The sequence below is a fragment of the Echinococcus granulosus genome (assembly GCF_000524195.1).
Source record: "Echinococcus granulosus chromosome Unknown EG_S00126, whole genome shotgun sequence".
NCBI lineage: Eukaryota > Metazoa > Platyhelminthes > Cestoda > Cyclophyllidea > Taeniidae > Echinococcus > Echinococcus granulosus.
This window is the reverse complement of record NW_020170506.1, coordinates 83,394-100,419: the sequence shown is the minus strand read 5'-3', so window position 1 is coordinate 100,419 and position 17,026 is coordinate 83,394. Positions and strand designations below refer to the sequence as shown.

At 43.5% G+C, this 17,026-nt stretch overlaps 2 protein-coding genes across 2 annotated transcripts; one reads left to right on the top strand and one right to left on the bottom strand. All coding sequences in view use genetic code 11, as the record gives it.

Annotated features, from left to right (window-relative positions):
* Positions 1–2,555: 2,555 nt before the first annotated feature.
* On the bottom strand, positions 2,556–8,616 carry EGR_08971 (hypothetical protein; the record flags this gene model as incomplete). The annotated part of the gene is made up of 2 exons (XM_024498220.1): positions 2,556–2,749; positions 8,505–8,616. The coding sequence occupies 2 exons, from the start codon at positions 8,614–8,616 to the stop codon at positions 2,556–2,558; spliced, it is 306 nt and encodes a 101-aa protein (XP_024347362.1).
* Positions 8,617–10,248: 1,632 nt separating this feature from the next.
* On the top strand, positions 10,249–16,823 carry EGR_08970 (Heat shock cognate protein; the record flags this gene model as incomplete). Its single annotated transcript, XM_024498219.1, has 4 exons — positions 10,249–10,279; positions 10,527–11,840; positions 11,877–12,292; positions 16,656–16,823. The coding sequence occupies 4 exons, from the start codon at positions 10,249–10,251 to the stop codon at positions 16,821–16,823; spliced, it is 1,929 nt and encodes a 642-aa protein (XP_024347361.1).
* Positions 16,824–17,026: the final 203 nt, after the last annotated feature.

Genomic DNA, 17,026 nt, shown 5'->3' with positions numbered 1-17,026 from the left:
CAATACTCGGGCAGAATATATATTCAGCACAGAGGTGTCTGGGCTATTGGCATGGCCCAAAAGGCCAGCACACTCAGCAAGGTACAAGGGGGCTAATTCCAAGTACAAATGTGGCGCCCCAACAATACCGAGGGGCAAACTACTATCGCATTACATAGCCTCCGTCCTCTTTTCACCGTCGTCCCTGGCGCTCCCACAGGTCAACCTCCCGCATCAGCCGTCACAACGTAGTTGTGCCAGTCACCAAATTAGCGCGCAATTGAGGAGATACTTGACCTCAACGTCACTGATCGCTCTTGGCAGCTTAACTAGATCTGGAGTTTCGTCTGGTTTAGGAACATGATTCAGGACGGGGAAATTGCGCTGGCCATCATGCGTGTCCATAGATGGATGTAGGAGCACTGACCTGAAAGTAGATTGGTGTGAGGAAGGACATGATTTAATACAGGTCCATAGGGGGAAGGGGGGGAAAGTCTGTAACGAAACTTCCAGATGGTTCACGGCTGGTGTCGCTTCAGTTGTTAATAGCTTTTCTGCAGAACACGGGACCGGGATGGATGCCGAAGGTGGACGTCAACTTCAATCCTTCTATTCGGGATCACCACCATTCTCCCATCCGTAGCATATGTGCTTCTTCCGCTCCACTGAGGTTTATCACACAGAAGTGGAAAATAAGGGTGCATGTCTTTTAAGATCGGGTTCGCTTTCCGCTGCCACTGATGTAGCGTCCTGAGACTCCCTAAAGTCGAAAGAAGACAAAGTACTCGGGATGAATATATTCAGCGCGGAGGTGTCCGGGCTAATGGCATGGCCCGAAAGGCCAGCCCACTCAGAGAGGTACAAGAGGGCTAGTTCAAAGTACAAAAGTGGCGCCTCACCAGAACCGAGGGATAAACCACTATCGTATTACACTTTATTTAGCAATGTAACAGACGGTAAGAGAATAGAATTGAGTTAATTGGAGTGAACCAGCATCAAGGACTTGGTTTTTCGTATTCAATGTCTTATTACCCTTTTTGAAACCTCGACAGAACCCAGACCCATCCCTTTACACTGTCTCAAAAAGATGGCGGTATGTGGGAGTGCAGTTTGCAGCAACCCTGGGCCTTAAGGAAAATATGCTGCAAGCATCATCACTCGAAAAATACAGAAACACATAAGGGCGTTTGCAAATCCTTATTTTGCTTAGCCGTGGCACAATTCGTATTGGCATTTTATAATACACCCAAATAGCGTTTGTTAAAAAACAAGCAGGAGCACCAAAATATCGAAGTAATTTTAGTTAAATCTGGCCTAAGCTTTCATTTAGTTTATTTGCAGATTTTGTCTTATTCAATTTAAAGTTTTCAATTAACATCGAATAATTCTGATAATTTAGACTTCGCCACATCAAACGTGTGACAGCGTCATTCAGCATGCAACGTAGTGAATATTTAGTGGTAATAACATGGAAAACAGCAATCTGCGAAGAATTAATCGGCAATGCTATATCAGTTGGTTTTGATTTTGTCTAGACCTGCATAAATTCTTCCTAATCCCGCGCATTTAAAATGTGGTGGACTGCATCTGCTGATTTTAATCACTCTTTCTTATGCTCTGACAGCATACAAATGCAGGCATCACACAAAATCTAAATATTAGAAATTTTTTCTGCTTTTTCAAGCAAAATGGCAGCTGCTTTAACTGCTTTATACTCATGCATAAATATGCACATTGAATACCTACCTTCAACAATTTATAATTGAAATTATTCCACACTTCTAGTGGAGGAGCTTTTAATTTGCAGCTAGTCTAAATTCCATACATAAATGCTCTAGGAAAATTTGACAAGTTGAGCCAGTGTCATTAATTCCTCTCTATTATAATGACAATTTCTATCATTACGTAAAAACAGGCTTGCTTTTGAGTGCAACAAATTCGATGCTGATGTAAAAACGAATCTGTTGCGCCTACACATTGCAGTGTAGTAAGTAGTCGTCTCCCTGTGCCTTTATATTCTTACCTTTGCCTAACTGCGGGATATTTACCACCGGTCCGTCAAAACCCAACCGTCTGCTCAGGTCGTTTCATCGAGGCATTACTGTGTAACACTGCGGTGCAAAATTTATGGCAGTTGAATCCACTTTGCGAAGTGCGTACACCCGGAATACAGCCACTGGGCTTAAATGCCATTTCCTAATGTCAGGGCCTTCAGCAGTGAGCGACGCACACACACTCAGTGGGCACTTGGACGCGCTCTACAGGTTCCTACCAGTTCCACCAGATAGAAACTACAAGAAGTTCTTTTATTGTCCAATAAATTAGACAACTCCACCTGTCATTACATCTACGCAATTGCAACTAACGACAGTTCCTGTCGTTTTACAGATCCAGGGGAATGAGTGCATCGCCATATGGGTACGTGAGAATTTGCTAACAGAGCATCCTTGAACGAGGTGGAATCCACCTCCAATAATTGTGAAGACAACATTGATTGATTTTGGCAAATTTATTTTCGGTAGTATTTACCATGTTGACATTGAGAAATAAAATCTTGTTCACGCTCATTGCAACCTCTAGGAAGTGAATCGTAAGTTGATACAGACGAGGTAAGGCTGCTTGATTTGACCTGTGCCGTGTGCCAGGTACTCATTCCACAGAGGGTCGCTGTCTATCTCCACAGAGTCCACTAGCTGACGAATGGGGTGGACAGCACCGGTCTCTGGCTCCTTGTAGTTCAACGCCACGTTAAGTGTGGCTGCGCACACACCTGCAAAAACGATGAAGGCAAGGTATTTCAACAAAGCCACCAGCACCACTTTTATACAGCTACAACACATCACGGCAATTCTTAAGCCACTGCGAGACGTTGGTTTGGTGAAAGGTGGCAGTGCCTACAAAGCACGTTTAGCATGCGATTGATTTTACAGCAAAGCAGTTTCTCCTGTTAAAGAAATTTAGCAAGGACTTTCTTGAAACCAAATTCTACTTATTAATTTAGACGAATGATAGGAATTACCAACGAATCGAGGCAAAACTTTTCGTGTTTAAATCTACCTATCTGCAAAAAATGATTTTCTACCAACAAGGATTTTGATAAATTTATGAAAGGCGTGAAAACCAAACATGGCACGAATTTAAACCTGAATGCCCTAACAAGTAATGCCTCCCAGCAAATCAAAGCAATAAAAGATTATGCTCCCAGATGCTTAGGCAGACAAATTAAAAAAACTGCAATGACTGGAAAGTGCCGCAGGTGATATTTAGGAATGCGCCCTCACAAAGGAGGATTTACAAAACCCTCGAAAAAAAGCAGCAAACGGAAAGGGGACAGCAAAACAGTCGAGGGCAACTTCACGGAGGCAAAGACAGCTCCGTAAGGCACTGATGAGGCCAAGCACTAACTCTAGCGTACTTGCTCACAATGCGAGAGAAGGCGTGAAGGGAGGTGCGATTCGTGGGCCTTGTGCTCTACCAAGCGAAAAAGCGAGTGGACGAATAAGAAAATACAAATGTTTGAGCAGGAGAAGTAGGAAAGAATTCACAGAAAGCCTGCCAAATTTGCACAATATGAAAAGCGACACAGCATCATAATAGCTGTCTCACACAAGACCTACGGTAAAGAAGCAAAGGTTTTAATGCCCATCGGTTCCGAAATTGAACAGGTAAAGAAAAGAACGAAGCAATCCTCTTGTTCTAAATCCCGCACACCATTTGTCGTCAAGGTTCCACTTTATACGACCTCCTCCTTACTAATCCAGCACTGCCATAAGTAGACAATGTCTTGCGAAAGTAACGCAGAACAATACCAGAGGATACAATTCCAAGACATGAAGCACTAGTAGGGTGAAAAAAAAAGCCCACACATTCCCCTTCCTCTCCATCCAAGCCATTGTCGCCATGACGTACACGAGAAATGCATTGCACATACACCCAAAGAAAGCAACATAAATTCCAAAGCCCATTATTTTAGCAATGAAGAAAGGAAAGAAACGAAACTGTACATAGTTGCTCCCACCTCCCACAGAGCACTTGTCGACAAGGATTTACCCTGCGCAAAAAGCAATGCAGTAAGGAAGGATTGCGGGAAGAAACAACAAAGCTTAAAGGGCGTTAATGTGCTAGAATTATGAAGAAAATAATAAAAATAATGACAATTGGATAACAAAACTCCAAAGCAAAAGCATTTGTATTTAGCAGATATAGTAGACGGAGTTGAGGCGAACAAACGTGACGGAACTAAAGGTCAGCAAAATCACACGCACAGAAAACAAGGGAATAAACGAAATAAAGTAAGAGGGGAAGGAGACCAGGTGACGGTACATGCAAGCACCAGTGGGAGAAAGACATCGCTCCGCACTACCCTACTTCGCTATACCTCACACGTTGCCGCCACCATGGCTTCCCACCACACTTGCAGCAACACAAAAGCACCATCGCAACACTTATCAGATTGCTCGCAAACCGGTGCCTTAATTGAGCCGTCTATGATAACCATCTTTCAGATCTTGCATTTACTTATGCCAGAGAGTTCCTCTGCGTTCAAAGGGTTTCGAACCCGAATGTTCCACTCACCGATACCACAGATGATAATACCTCATCCAACAAGTGTCACCGGCTCACATACTCTGTTCACTCTGATCAACAAGGAAATGCATATTTCTCCCCACGAGTCCACTCAACTTTACACACTTCTTTGCCTTTTGAATACACGTTAATAAATGTACACAAAATTATAATGTACCAACCAAAAAAATTACATAGTGACACAAAATTGTCGAGACATCATCAAAGCTTGAAAAGGGAGAGCTAGTGAACAAGAATGGAGAGGATGAGTGATATAGGCAGTCTTGCGCTGCCAGAAGAAAAAGAATGATCATTCCAGTGCTTCGTGCTTCAAGCCTACAAAATGTACCATAACCTCCACACAGTGTTCAAAGGCGCAAATTCACCACGTCATCGATTCTGGCTTGCGATTTGTTGTAGAAAAATTAAAAGCGACTACACTGAACGCTGGAGACGACAATCAAGGCTTTCATACGGGCACGTAGACCCCCACGGTAGCTAAATTCGGCGGTAGTGAAAGCGGTGGCGACAGAATGCCGTGTACCTCGTCAACTGCCGATGGTGATTGCTTGCGACCACATGGGGGACAACAAAAGCAGACCAACAATCCAACGCCCAATATCACCAAAAACGTGCCGAAGAGAGATCCTATTATCGTACCCCGTCACTGCAACTGCGTACAAAGTATCAACCCAATAGTTTCATCCACATGGCCTCCGTCAACCATCAAATGATTGCAATAACAGAAAAAAAAACCAGTCATCAACCACTCTGTTCTACTGTTACGACGTGCAATGACCATTGGCGCATTTCCTCCCATTCGACCTACTTTACTTCTTCCCAAACGAAGACTTTACGTATATGTGACGCACAAGCTCAGGTAACAAAATCGTGCCAAGGGAACAACGCTGGAAGTAGGCAATTAAGTGTAACAAGAGGTGGAAAATAAAATCTTCCCCCTTTCTACACCCAGCCACGTATCCTCCCACCTAGAAGCCTGAAATACGAGAAGACCTGTCAGTGCGCCTGCACCATTCCAATGCAACATCTGTGGTAGCTTTTCACAAATCAAGAATTCTCGCATCCAAAAGTGAATGCACTATGCTAACCCTTCGCACATAAGATGGTGTCTCATGCGCAGCTCCACCAAAGGTTAGTTTGCACCTCGATCTCGTAAACTGTATGCTCACATGCATAAATGTGCCTCCTGTAGGGTAAAAAACCACCACTCCCACAATCGCCAATAACGGTTTGCCTTTAGTGATCGTCATCATGACGATGAAATTTTTTAAATGACGCGCTGGTGCAAGGTTACGTCTCCCATTGCCGTGCTACGCTTGCAGTAGACATTCACGGAATCGGATTTGATGCCGTCGTTACCTGCCATCTTGATTAGCAGCATCAGTTGAATTCATGGAGATTTCATGTACACAGTACAAAATGAGGCCCCACCACTTACTCATGGCATCATTGTTGCTAATACTGGTTACTATAGCAGGAGGCAGCACATCTTATATTACATTCGCATTGGTCGACATCCACACCGGTCACTCATGTAGGTACCCCTAGTGAGGTCAAGTGGACCACTTTGTATGCAAACATCCGACGAATGCACTAAAGAAAAAGACTAGCTAACTTATCTATTAACCTACAAGTGAATAATCGGTACCAGGGGCTAAGAACCCAAATAAGTAGTTCGCAGTGGAGGACAGCAGAAGCAAGTGGACGGGGAGCTAATTCACGACACACCCCACGCATAGCTCAAACGGCCTAAAGACCTACAATTTATGCAAAAGAGGTACAACCATTCTCTCAAGACACCCTACCTCCATGAGACAAGATACGTTATGGAGCACACAATCAAACTGGAAACAAGTACAAAGCACTGAAGTTAAGGCAAACAAAGGACCTACATTGCATCTCACACATCATCAACATGTGGAAAAGTAAACATTCACACTTCCAATAACCAAATTTAGTCAAGTAGATCACTAAACATGGACTAGCTCCTGTTTAAGACGTTGGCAGATAAAAGAACAATTCTGGAGACTTCAAATCATTACCAATCTTTCCTTTGACTTGCCATAGATTCAAATAATAGACGCCCACCCGATTGGTATTCAAGACGAGCCGAACAATAGACAGACAATAAAACCGGGATCGTATTGCTACATTTCTGCCAGACGTCACATTTCCAAAATGACTTACATAAAACTGCCCTCACCTCATTGGAGCTCAAGTTAATATATTAGCAGTGACGACTGTTGTAAAACAAATAATTTGCAGGCAACAGATGGCACGTTGGAGCAGAGGCGACAGTTATTACTCATCTTAATAACAGAAATTCGCCCAGACCGGAACCCTTAAAACCACATGAGTAGATGTATTTAGCACCCACCGTAAACAACGCAAATCCATATGATGGCTTCACTCACCACAAGGTAATCAGGTCACATTACGCAGACAACACAACATCGTTCATGTGGGGCAAGATTAATTGACAACGGTTTCGAGGATGAAGTAAGCGAAAAATTACCTATTTGCTGCCTTGATCCATACAACCAAGAGCCTATCTAACACACTTTTGCATAAATATAGATATGAAGCTGACGCTTTGGAGATTTTCCAAAGAAGTAGTTACTAGCACTAACATTTTACCAACTGATAAGAAACAACTTCGAGGTCCTCCAAAACCTCCAGGAGTAGCATCACACATGAAGCAAGCACGTGGGCTGTCAAAATCGAAGAGGACAATCCACCACCACAACCCTTACACTACCGACCAGAAACATCTTGCATCTATGCAAAGCTCTATACTAGGGGCTACCAACTATCCAGAACCAAAAGAACATATGCCACACATGTATGATGCACTAAATTTAATTGCTCTCAAGGTGAAAGGTTGAGGAAAGGTACCAACGTCCCCTTTTAAATTCATGCTAAGTCAACACTTATTTGTCAAGGATAGAGAGTACATGCAGCAGATTTTAGAAAATTCCTCAATGCAGAATCTCACACAAATCATCCAACCACATCTCTGCAGTCAAACACACTAAAAACAATTTGATTTCGCTCCCTATTGAGGCTGGGAAAGCAATCTATGCATCAACTCAGTGTTGCTGTAGCATTCACATACCTCATGCTGTTGTTCAAGAAATAACCTAATCATTGGTGTCGCACAGAACGTTACGGAAAGTAACTAACTGGTCAGATGAAAAACACCTTTCTGGGTGGTAGGAACTGGACATTTGTAGATAAATTCAATAGGCTTCATGAATTTCATGAAACAACAAAACCGAACGTAGATTACACAACAAAAGCTGTAGGCTGGACCTCTTCCTCCCGGTGTCACATATGTGGCACGGGTCCTAAATTTTAATATGGCAAATGACAGCGTCAAGTTGTCGCACCTAAAGAAAGGCTACTCAAAATCAGTAAAAAGTAATGTACGTTGACCATGGACCGGGGAGAACAATACAACTCCCGAATAGTAGTCGTCGACACTTCGCTGAAAATCCGACAGTGATTGTGTTAGGAAATGATTGAAGAGACAAAACCAAATCACGCAAATTTCAAGCCCGTTCAACAAATATGGAAGCAGAAACTTGCCAACAAATCAGCCCAGGTTTATTAACGTGTGAAGAAGTAAAAAAGTCTTAATCGAGTTCGGGAACTTCCAAATTTCCTCTCCTCAAAACAGGCAAACCTGTGGCACAGAGGGTTAGATATGAAGGCTGGGCGTGCATCACTGCTTACCTAGATGGGCGTTCACAATCTCAGCCAATTGCGTGGTTAAGCAAATCCGCAGCATAAGTAAACTATACTGTTTAAGAGTGTGAAAATTCGGCACAAATAAAAAAATCACTGCGGAGTGAACGTTTAAGTGACAGGATAGCATATTCTAATGGAAAACGAAGCAATGTGATGATGAAAATCACTGTAAGGTGAGGAAAACTCACTACGATCGTCCGCAACAACAACCTTCGCCACTGCAATGTCTGCTACGACAGCAATGGCAGTGGCGGCTGGGACTCCAAATGGATCGACATTCACCCTTCTCCCTTCGTACATCGCGCATCAAACTTAAGGGATGAATAAAAAACCAAGTATTAATGACGCTACTAGGGTAAGTGGAAAGTCCACTGAAACCACATTCAAGCACTACTATTCCTGCAATGCTGTAGGGTCTACTAGTTAATACTTAAGAATGGAAAACAATTCCCACAAATATCGCCTAAGATATTTGCTTATACCACACTAATATCCCCTTTTTGATGCAAGTAATCGTCATGGATAATTTTATGCAACTTAATGTAAATGCACAACTCAAAAAGTAAAGCGCCCAATGATACAACAAGGTGGCGATAAAAGCACAAAGATGAAGAGCACAACCTGCATAAGTAGGCTTGAGCCAACTGAGGCTACTTTCACTTCTCCTCAAGACCATTCACTAGAATATGTGGATAAGTACATTAAATAGAACCTACAAATATCAAGATCTGACCTCAGCTTGAAACCTACTTAGACAGCAGCAATGCCACAGTACGCGAGAAGTAACCTTCTGCTAGGGGAACTAAAGAAAAGACAGAATACACATATGTCTGGGAAGGACCAAAAAATGAACAAGAACTTCTAACCATATCTCACAAGTCAAACCGGTTAGGCATGTACAAGTTACAAGTAGATAAATATAGCAATGACACCGTATACACACGTTGACTCAAAATATCGACATGCTACTTGCAGGTCAGAACTTGATTTGAGAGGAGAAGAACAAACTCTAATTCAACGTTCAAAAAAATCAAAGGTGTGAAAAAAGTTAGCAGCAATCCCACTTACCATAAACCGTGAAGCAACCCCTCCGCGAGCAGCCCAGGTGAACCGTCCCTCGGCGGGAGAAGCAGAGCGTGCGATCCCTGACAAATTAAAACAAGACAAAACCTCCTTAAATTACAAAATTTGAACTCGAAAAATGCATAAAATTGTTACACAATTTTTCTTTCTAAAAAGTGACTGCCTACGAGAAGGTCTATACTAACAAGCATTTAGTTCTTTAGCAAAATAGCCAAGACGTAAATTTTATGGAAAAAATCCTCACTTTGTTTGTTGAATTTTACTAGTATAATATTAATCTTGGTTTTCGTAACTAGAGCACTTTTCACAGTATATAATGGTGAACTAGTGCAGTGCCTTAAGTCAATAATGACTCGGCAATAAACCATACTAGTGTAATACGATAGTGGTTTATCCCTTGGTTCTGGTGAGGCGCCACTTTTGTACTTCGAACTAGCCCCCTTGTACCTCGCTGGGCGGGCTGGCCTTTTGGGCCATGCTAATAGCCCAGACACCTTCTCTGTGCTGAATGTATATATTCTGCCCGAGTATTGTGTCTTCTTTCGTCTTCAGGGAGTCTCGGGACGCTACATTGGTGGCAGCGGAAAGCAAACCCGATCTTGGAAGACTCAGTAACTAAATGCACTGGATTTCAAAGAACTAGGCAATCATTTCTTTACAAATCACTTTTATCCATTACCTGCGGAATCATTAGTGTTTAGCATTATACTAAAAGGCAAATTTCCTCAGTGTTAAAATTATAGGTATAAATAAAAATACTTAAAGAAAAAACGTGCTACCTTTTGAACGCATGGGACCATTCTGCTGTCCCATTGTGATGTCTTGTGAATTTTGTGTGGTGTTTCCAATATGCTCCACTTTGACGGCGGTGATTGCTGGCGTAAGGATTTCAGATGAGTGGGTCTGTTTGACCAATCAAGAGGCGAATCATCTGCCTTTAAGTGACTCCAATCAATTCGGGTGTGACAGAGGCACCCTCGAAAATGTTGCTCAGCAATTATGTTGTTGGAAGGTAAACTGCAGTCGATATAAAGGGTTGCAGCAGTTGTGGTGATCACCATTATTAGACACAGTGCGTTAGCATTTGTGCACAACACACCCTGCTATTGGCATTGACTTGGGAACAGCCTTCTCCTGTGTCGGTGTGTTCCAATGTGGCAGGGTGGATATCATAGCCAACGATCAGGGCATTCGTTTAACGCCGAGTTGTGTGGCCTTCATAGATAAAAAACGCCTCATCGGTGAAGCCGCGAAGAATTACGCTGTTATGAACCCTACCAATACAGTGTTCAATGTGAAGCGCCTAATTGGACGCAGTTTCGACGACAAGGCGGTGCAGGGCGACATGAAGCACTGGCCCTTCAAGGTTGTAAAGTGCGGTGCGATACCAAAGATCGAAGTACAGCACTGTGGTGAAACAAAGCGATTCGTCACGGAGGAGATCTCATCCATGGTGCTGTCGAAGATGAAGCAGACGGCTGAGACGTACCTGAACAAGAAGATCAAACGTGTGGTAATCACTGTGCCTGCCTACTTTAACATCAGTCAGCGACAGGCAACAATAGACGCAGCAAAATTGGCTGGTTTAAAAGTGCTGCGGCTCATCAATGAGCCGACCTCAGCTGCAATTGCATACGGTATGGACAAGAGAAGCGACAGGCAACGTAATGTGCTCATCTTCGATTGGGGTGGTGGCACCTTCGACGTGTCCGTCATGTCCACGGAGAAAGGGAAATTTGATGTGAAGGCGGTTGGTGGTGACACGCACCTGGGAGGTGAGGACATCAATTCTCTACTGGTGGATCACTGTGTGGAGGTGTTTAAGCAAAAGCACCAAGGGAAGGACCCAACCACTAACAAGAATTCTGTTAGTCGTCTGAGAGAGGCATGTGAGAAGGCAAAGCGAGAGTTAAGCGAAGCTGATCACACGGATATAGAAGTTGCCGCGTTGTTTGAGGGCATCGATTCCACTGTGACTCTCACACGGGCCCGATTTGAGCAGATGTTCTCGGACCTCTTCAATCGGACGATGGAGGCGGTAAAGTCAACATTGAGTGATGCGAAGTTGGACAAGGCAGACATCCACGATATAGTGTTGGTGGGTGGATCGACGCGCATTCCGAAGGTTCAGAAGATGTTGCAGGACTTCTTTGATGGTAGGGAAGTAAAAAGGTCCATCAACCCAGACGAGGCAGTGGCGTACGGTGCAACGTTGCTGGCGGCCATTCTAACTGGTACCATTTCGCAAGTGACGGAGGATTTGATGTTGCTGGAAGTGACGCCACTCTCACTGGGCGTGGAGATAAGGGGTGGTGTGATGTCGACGGTGATAAAGCGTAACACACGAATTCCCACAAACCAGGTAGCTTTTTACTACACTGTTGAAGACAATCAAGAGACTGCGTCGGTCAAGGTATATGAGGGTGAGCGCGCGATGGCGAGTGGGAACAACTTGTTGGGTTAGTTTCGTCTGTCAGGTCTCCCTCTGGCACCGCGTGGGGAGACTAAGGTTAAGGTGGTCTTTAAAATTGACGAAAATGGCATTCTGCATGTGTCGGCAATGGAAGTGTCGACAGGAAAGCAGAACAGCATCACCATCACCAACTACAAGGGTCGCCTATCGGACGAGGAGGTAGAGCGAATGCTGGCTGATGCTAAGAAGTTCAGGCAGAAAGACGAGAAGGAGAGGAGCAGGATGGCAGCCAAGAATTTGTTAGTGGACCATATCTACAGCATAAAAAAGAAATTGGAGAGTGAGGAGATAAAGCAGACGACACCGGAGGCGTATCGACAAGATATACTTGCGATGTGTGAGAAGGCGATAAAGTGGACGGACACGGAGAAGCAGGCCACAAAGGAGGATTACGAACAAATGCGCAAACAGTTTGAGAACGTGAGCAAACTTATTGTGACAACGAGGAAACTCGATTTATGAGCATAAAGCAATGAAAAGCAATATGGAGAGATTTGCTCTTTGAATCATCCTTCCTTCATTCTACCCTTCACTGCACCGTATTATACAATTCTAGAAGTGCTTGCTTACCCCTAAACTCATCCCTTTGTGAATTGTAACACATTTTGTATTTTACAATTTATGTGCAATAAAATTCATTTTAGACTTCGTGAACCCGCATTGCCATCCATTTACCCATCCCCAACCACCACAGCGCAATCCTTCTTGCATTTATGACTTTGCATCAGAAAACGCAGATTGTAAAGAGCACGCCAACGACCACATTACACTTTATGGTTCTTTCTGAACGTGGTAGATAATGCCGTAATAGGCTTTGGCAAAGCCTACGGAGTGGGTCACTCCATGTCAAAAGGCATTTATTCCGTTTCTTCCATTCATGCTCATTGGGGGCGAGGAGAGGAGAATGCGGCCTGTCGCAGACACTGCCTTGTTTTAGTTATAATGGAATAGGTGGACAGAAAGAATATCAGTTTATAAGAGGCGAATGATTTACCAGAGTGGGTGTAGGGCAGTGGACGACGCAAAGACACTTATTCATGTTGAAACTCACCGTAGAGTTCCAAGTGCTTGCATGCATGCGTACGAAGCAGAGGCAAGTGAACAAACGAAGGTAAGAAGTGATTGCTAGTATTCCGTTTCCCTATATAAGGGGCATTCGGCAGTTTTGTCAATGAGCGTGTGAATGTAGATGGCACATGGGGAATTGCATACTGCAATGTTTGACTCTCCAAAAACCAAAGTTCTGTGCCAATAATAAATCAAAGTAATCCAAGGTGTCATCATGCGTAGGACCGTGTGAGTCGGCCATGAACCTCGGCATACTCGCAGATGAAATTTGACGCATCGTAAGCTATAGAATTGCTCCTAATTTTGGCATTTGTTCCACATTTCCACCTGATTGGCAGTGTCTTCATGCAAGTGAATTGTCCCTGCAAACTGATCGGTAGTGGGTAGGCTCACCAAGAACAAGGCTGATGCATAAAGTTTTGCGTGCACTGGAAGCTCCCTTCAGCCCAATCCTGTGGTTTGGCCAGTATGATTCGACCTTATTTATTCTTCGGCAAATAGCAAAATGTGACAAAAGAGCTTTTCAACTAGTGCGGCAGCTTGCGTACTCGTGTAAACATCGCTTAAGTCGTTGTGCAAAGTAGTCAAATTCTACATGGACTGGTAACTGGTGGGACGAATGTGGTGCACTGAAAGGGAAGTGAAGGACCTCTCCGCTAATTGATTGTTAGAATGGCTGGTCCTCGAGGATGGTCCAAGTGGCGTGTTAATTTGTAGAGTCATCGAAAATGCAAATGGGTGCATTTGAATGGGTCCAAGTGAGTAGACACATGGTTTTAGAGACCTCATCATGCAATAATTTCTCGACTTGACTCATTGTTTTCTTTAAAAGTAGCATGTCTGATATGCTTATGCAGATGAAGTGCATAAATACTTTCTAAGAACGTTTTAGGAACTTGCATTACAGTTTTCCTGCTACCGCTGACTGCCCTGCCCTACCGCTGCCATTACGCATCAGATGTAAAGTGAAATTGTTTGCTTCCTCCATTGAGAGAAGTCGTATTTGGAAAGACTACCTCACCAATGGCTGAATTCAGTACGAGCTGGCTGTTGGAATAATTCAATTGGAATATTTTCGAGGGAGATGTCGGGTAGCAGCTGCCAGTTTTCTTCTTCTCTTCATCCAAATTCCTCATTTGGCAGTAAGGAATCAAAGTGCAAAGCCAACCACATGGAGTGAAATGATGTTACCCTTCCCAATGTCCCTCCTACGACGGGAGTGCTGTCTAGGCATCTTATGCGGTAACTTGTAGACCATCTGACTGGCGCAGTTCGCATTAGGTGTTGGACAGTGGTCCCTGCATTGCGGTGTCCAAAATGCATTGTCTGGAATTCATAAAGCCCGTTCGTTAATTTGATTGCCTAGAAGCAGATCGGAAGGGCTGAATGAAGAGATGGGTGGATTTAAAATAATAGGCGTGCAACTACGTGCCCTTACATGTATAGGAGCATTCAGAAAGACTTGACTGTTGTGGGATATTTTGTTACCACTTTTCCATGAAAATCCTCACAAACCAGTTTGTAACTGTACTCTCTTCATACTTATTTTTCCAACAGCTAAAATGACATGAAAGAAAATATTTAATGAAATTCAGAGCATATTTATTGCCCCGTAAAGATTTTTCCTTCCACTTTTAGGATGTGTAGAAGTAATCCATTTTACTGATGCACCGGTATTACATGATTTCGTTTTGTATTAATGTAGGAATTTCTACTGCGTTTCCACCCCCTCTAGTTCACCTACTTGCCCTCTGTGCTTTTTTTTGTTCCACTTACTTCATTTATGTTCATTGTCTTGGATTTAAGGCATCGTCGGTGTGGCATCGAAAGAAGTGGCGTCACCAGTCTCCCGGTTGCCCAGTTAGGGAAATATGTACAGTAGGCATTTAACAAAACCTGTGATGGCTGTGTATTTTACAGTTGTGGTATTTGTTCTGCATTTGCACTTGATCAAGTACAAGAAACTGAGAGACCTCAAATGGTACTGAGTAGACCCTCCTCAATAATGCTACCTACACTTGGCCTGCTTTTGATTGCGCTAAAAGTTAACTAATAAATTTTAAATGTACTGCCAAAATATTTCCGTGTGCTTTAATTGATTCCCAGAACTGAATTAGGGCCACATAAAGAATTCTCATTCTGCTGTGCAAAATGCTGTTAAGAATTGGCTGAAAAACAGTGGTAAGATAAGCGTTTGGTTATATCTTTAACAATGTTGTCTCTTTGGTCCCCGCAAATTTCGGCTCAGCTGAAGTCGGTCAGGTAAGGTAATAAAATCCCCCTTTAATTCACGACTTTTCGTCTGTTCATTTCCAAAGTCGAAATCCCCCATTATGTCTCACTTATCTTCACACTACTCATGCAGTTCCCTCAATTCACTCAACATCTTAACACGTCAACCACAGTGTAAGGGGAATTTGCACAGATGGCTTTCTGCTTTGCTTAGGGTATGCGAGAATGGATGAAAGTCGATTAAGAAATAAGAGGATGGACGAAAGGAAGCCTCACCTACTTTTGGGAAAATGATGCCGCCGACCTCAATGCGAGGGTGCTTGTTTAGTAGCCTGTGGTAGTTGTTGTGCCGTACAACCCTAAACATATCCGCACGCTCCTTCATTGCAAATTTGTCATCGTGTCTGAACTGGACAGCTATCCACCCAGCAAGCCTGACTGGATGCGAGCCACGGGATGAGCGTTTTGCTGAAAATGACTTTAAGAATTAGGGGTAAAACTAGCGTAGATAGTGGCATTCTTTATCAATTGGGTACAAGGAACAGAATCATTGTCATTCGTTCATTCATTTTTAGGCACAAAACCTGTCCTACTTTGTATTCCTCATACGAAAATGCCTTATAACCTGGCTGTTAGATCGCATCCATTTGCATGCTGCATTATTACTCACTTCGACTCCTTGCCACAAGGCCTTAAGTGATTGGTACAGCTGAGAGCACAATGAGAGGCGCCACAATCAAACAGGCCAGAACATCAAAGAAAATATGATTTGGAGAGCCGCGCATTCCAATAGCACAATTGCCACACTCTGCTTTTGAAGGCACCCTTTGATACACCCAACTAGGGTGGAGCCACTCCTGCTCGTCACCATCAATGAGGCGAATACCGGAGGCTCAGTCACAGGCATGAAGTGGATCCATTTGATGGCTGGTAGAAACATCGCTACTGCCAATACCTTATGTGCAGTTGCTGTCGATGTAGATGGACTATGTGACAGACATCAGTCCTTCATTAGTGCTTCTACATGCAATATGCAGGGAAACTGAACGTAGCTCGATGCATTCGCCTCTGCCTTAACTAGGTACAAATTCAATCAGCATTTCTGCTTCACCTCCTTCCACATCCACAGACGAACATCGCATACATTGAAGAACTGGTGCTAACATAAAGAAGACGCTTCTTTACTTCACAAATCTCTCAACACAGTCTCAGTGCGAGTGAATGGTGAGCATCGACACCCTTAAAGCAATGAGTTCAGTTGAAATAACAGTAGAATACTCGAATTGCCATAGGTGCTTAATCAAGACTGTATCGGTGAAAAGTAATGCGGTGCAGTCTCGGCCTCCTTCATAGGCCGTAATGCCCTCAGTTTATTCAATTGTTCAGTTAGACCCATCGTTTTATAGCACCTAAGGGATTTGACGGCATTGCTTTTAATTTATTACATCTATTCTCCTCATCTTCCTATGCCGGATAAATATAGATCTCCTTCAAAGCTCAGGAGGATCGAAATAAATGCCGACGCATCGAGCTACGTCGTCTTTACAGTATCCATTGTCGGAGTGAAGCAGTCCGAGCACAAGTGCTCAAATTAGGCCCAGGTGAGGGCCACGCTAAACTTGTTGCACCAACGCCAGCACCTAACCCCTAACCCTACTTAGTGACTAATAGATATGTTCTGTGCAAGCACTACACTACACTACTACTAGCACTACTGCACTACAGCTACAGTCCACATCCTGGGACATTGCCGACTGGCTCCATTCTTGTTGGAAAAAAAATATCGAAAGGTGGTCTCATTTCATGCACCTTGAGCATCTAGAATGGTGATTCGCTGGTTGATGTATGGACCGT